Source organism: Phalaenopsis equestris, unplaced genomic scaffold (assembly GCF_001263595.1).
Source record: "Phalaenopsis equestris unplaced genomic scaffold, ASM126359v1 Scaffold000111, whole genome shotgun sequence".
In the NCBI taxonomy this organism is placed as follows: Eukaryota; Viridiplantae; Streptophyta; class Magnoliopsida; order Asparagales; family Orchidaceae; genus Phalaenopsis; species Phalaenopsis equestris.
In genome coordinates this window covers 60,322-62,722 of record NW_018164553.1, presented here as the reverse complement: position 1 = coordinate 62,722, position 2,401 = coordinate 60,322, and the positions used below count along the sequence as shown (strand labels likewise).

Here is a 2,401-nt window from a genome sequence, read left to right as displayed (position 1 = left end):
ATACTCTTTCTTCATTCAGTGGTTAACGCAATCACTATAACTGACGAAATGGTTGATTTCAGATAAGATCATGGTGGCTGGATCTGATACACTCATCGCCATTAGCGAAGTTAGTAATAGCAGCATTTCCCTGGGCCGTTGAACGGCTCCCTTCTATGTTGTTTAAAAGTGCCGTTGTTGTCAATGTTGACTCGAATGGGAAGATCAGAAGGATGTTCGATGATTATAATGGAGAAACGATTTCTTTTGTAACTTCAGCGTTAGAGAATGAAGGTCACCTCTACCTGGGAAACCTGGGCAGCAACTTCCTAGGAAAATTTACCCTCAAGGATTAAGGTACTCACAACGCTGGAAATAAAAACTGCAATGTTACACTGCTGTTCATGAGCTTGTCTTGTACTGTTCTGGTGTTAGGGAAAAATAGCAATTAATAATCATTTCTTGGAGGCCAAAATTTCCGAGTATATAAAAACATGTTTTAAGTTTTAATTAATCGAGTCCTATTGCATGTAATGCATTTCTAGGAGTAAGTGAGTCCAAATGCTTAATAAGTTTGCTATGGAGATGTTTGGCTGGCAGTTTTTGTGATGTACTGTAAATTAATTACATGAATTTTTAAAATTTTCATGTTTGATGTGTTGTAAATAAAAATCTGATGAATATATGGGGTATTCTAGTTTTACATAAAGCTACATTTTAGTGTAAGTGAATTCCGTTCACAACGAGCGCAACTCATTTACGACGGTCTTTTCTTCCGCTAATGTTTTGCTCTAGGACAGACGAAGGCTTTCGGGCTTCTCATTCCTTGTCTGTAGGATTATAGAGAATCTGAGAGGCTATGAGACGACATAGGCAGGGGGCTGAGACCAAGATTGGAAAATACACGAGGAAGGGGGTTGACGGTTTCTGGTCGGTTCGAACATGTTGAGTAGCACGATTTTGAAAGGTTAGTCCCTCTTTGTTTTTTTTTTTGTTTCTTTCCTTCAAGCCTGGCCAAATCAATAGTATACTTCCTATTGATTTTTTCATCTTTTGATTCATGGCTAGGGTGGAATTCTAACTTAAGTAAATAACGAGCTCTATGTTTATTAAATTGTCAGAAAGTGCAGTTCTTATCAAATAATATGATGTGTTAGGCTTATCCTCTGGGGTTTTATGAATAGATTTAGATCAGAATGCTACAAGAAATGTTAAGTTTCAGTTACTGGTTAAATTATATGATAAGGTTTAATGAGTATTTGCTTTAAAACGAACGAAGCCCAGCTTGTTTGTAGTTTTCTAGTTAAAAGGAATAATGCATGAAAATTTTCAAAATTGGGATGACTTCATGTAAAACAAACAAAGTCTAGCTTTTTGGTTGAGCCACCTCGAACTCGATTCTTTTTTACCAATGAGGCGAATCTAATCTTGACTAGGTGGGTGTATTGGACTTAGAATCTTGTTTGAAGTAACTTCAAATCTCAATTTATTTGGTTATAATAGTGTTTGAATATGGATATTTAAAGCTAATTTACATAATTAGTTATTAGTTACTTAGTTAACTAGAGACTAGAAAATGCTTATAATTTAGCTTATTGCGTTCATTAAGATTGTTTGATTAGGATAATTTTCACCTAGATAGATTGATTATGACTTGTATGATTAATTATTCTATTGAAATATAGTGTACTTGTGATTTTTATTTGGGTTGTCAAACATAGCATTAATTATCTATTTCTACATGGAAGAAATAAATAGAGCTAGAGAATTAACAATGATTCTCCTCTTTATGTAAATTCTCACATAATTTTATTAACCTAGAGAATTAATTGAGCATTTTCTTTCTCCAACATGAAATAATAGAAAAGGAGAGGTAAATTAGCCAAAAGGAGGGTGATTGAATTTCATCTTATTTTAAAAAGCTTGTTTTGTAGAGAGAATGCTAAGAAAGAGTTTTTAGTGGTTTATGTGAGATAGCGGAGGGATCAAAACTAAAATAATTTAGTTTTACCCCATTAAAAGGAAAAATTATTCCATGCGAACGCATACCGCATGCACCTTGGATGCGGTATCCGATCCTGACCGTAAATCAGTTGATCTACGGTTAGGATGTATTTTGGTGGGCCCCACCTAATTTTTTTTTTTAAAACTGAAATATATCTTGACCGTAGATCGCCGTGATATACGGTCAGGATCAGACACCGCATGTAGAGATGTATGCAGTGTCCGTACGCAATAATTTCTCCATTAAAAGAGGCTTTGCTAAAAGAATTTTTTTGGTAAGATTTCCATGCACACCATGCAACTCTTTGTATTTATTACATTTTAATTTCTACATATATACCATCTTTTCTATATAAGAAGTAAAAAAAAGTGATCTTTTTTAGGTGATATGAAATTTTTGGGTCGTATAAATGTAAAA

At 34.1% G+C, this 2,401-nt stretch overlaps 1 protein-coding gene across 1 annotated transcript in view; it reads left to right on the top strand.

Moving 5' to 3' along the window:
* LOC110020908 (protein STRICTOSIDINE SYNTHASE-LIKE 4-like) overlaps positions 1 to 627 on the top strand; it is a 4,594-nt gene extending 3,967 nt beyond the window's left edge. The window contains exon 6 of the mRNA XM_020719187.1: positions 63 to 627. Coding sequence (XP_020574846.1) covers positions 63 to 335 — 273 coding nt within the window. The 3' untranslated portion in view covers positions 336 to 627. The remainder of the gene's footprint in view (positions 1 to 62) is intronic.
* Positions 628 to 2,401: the final 1,774 nt, after the last annotated feature.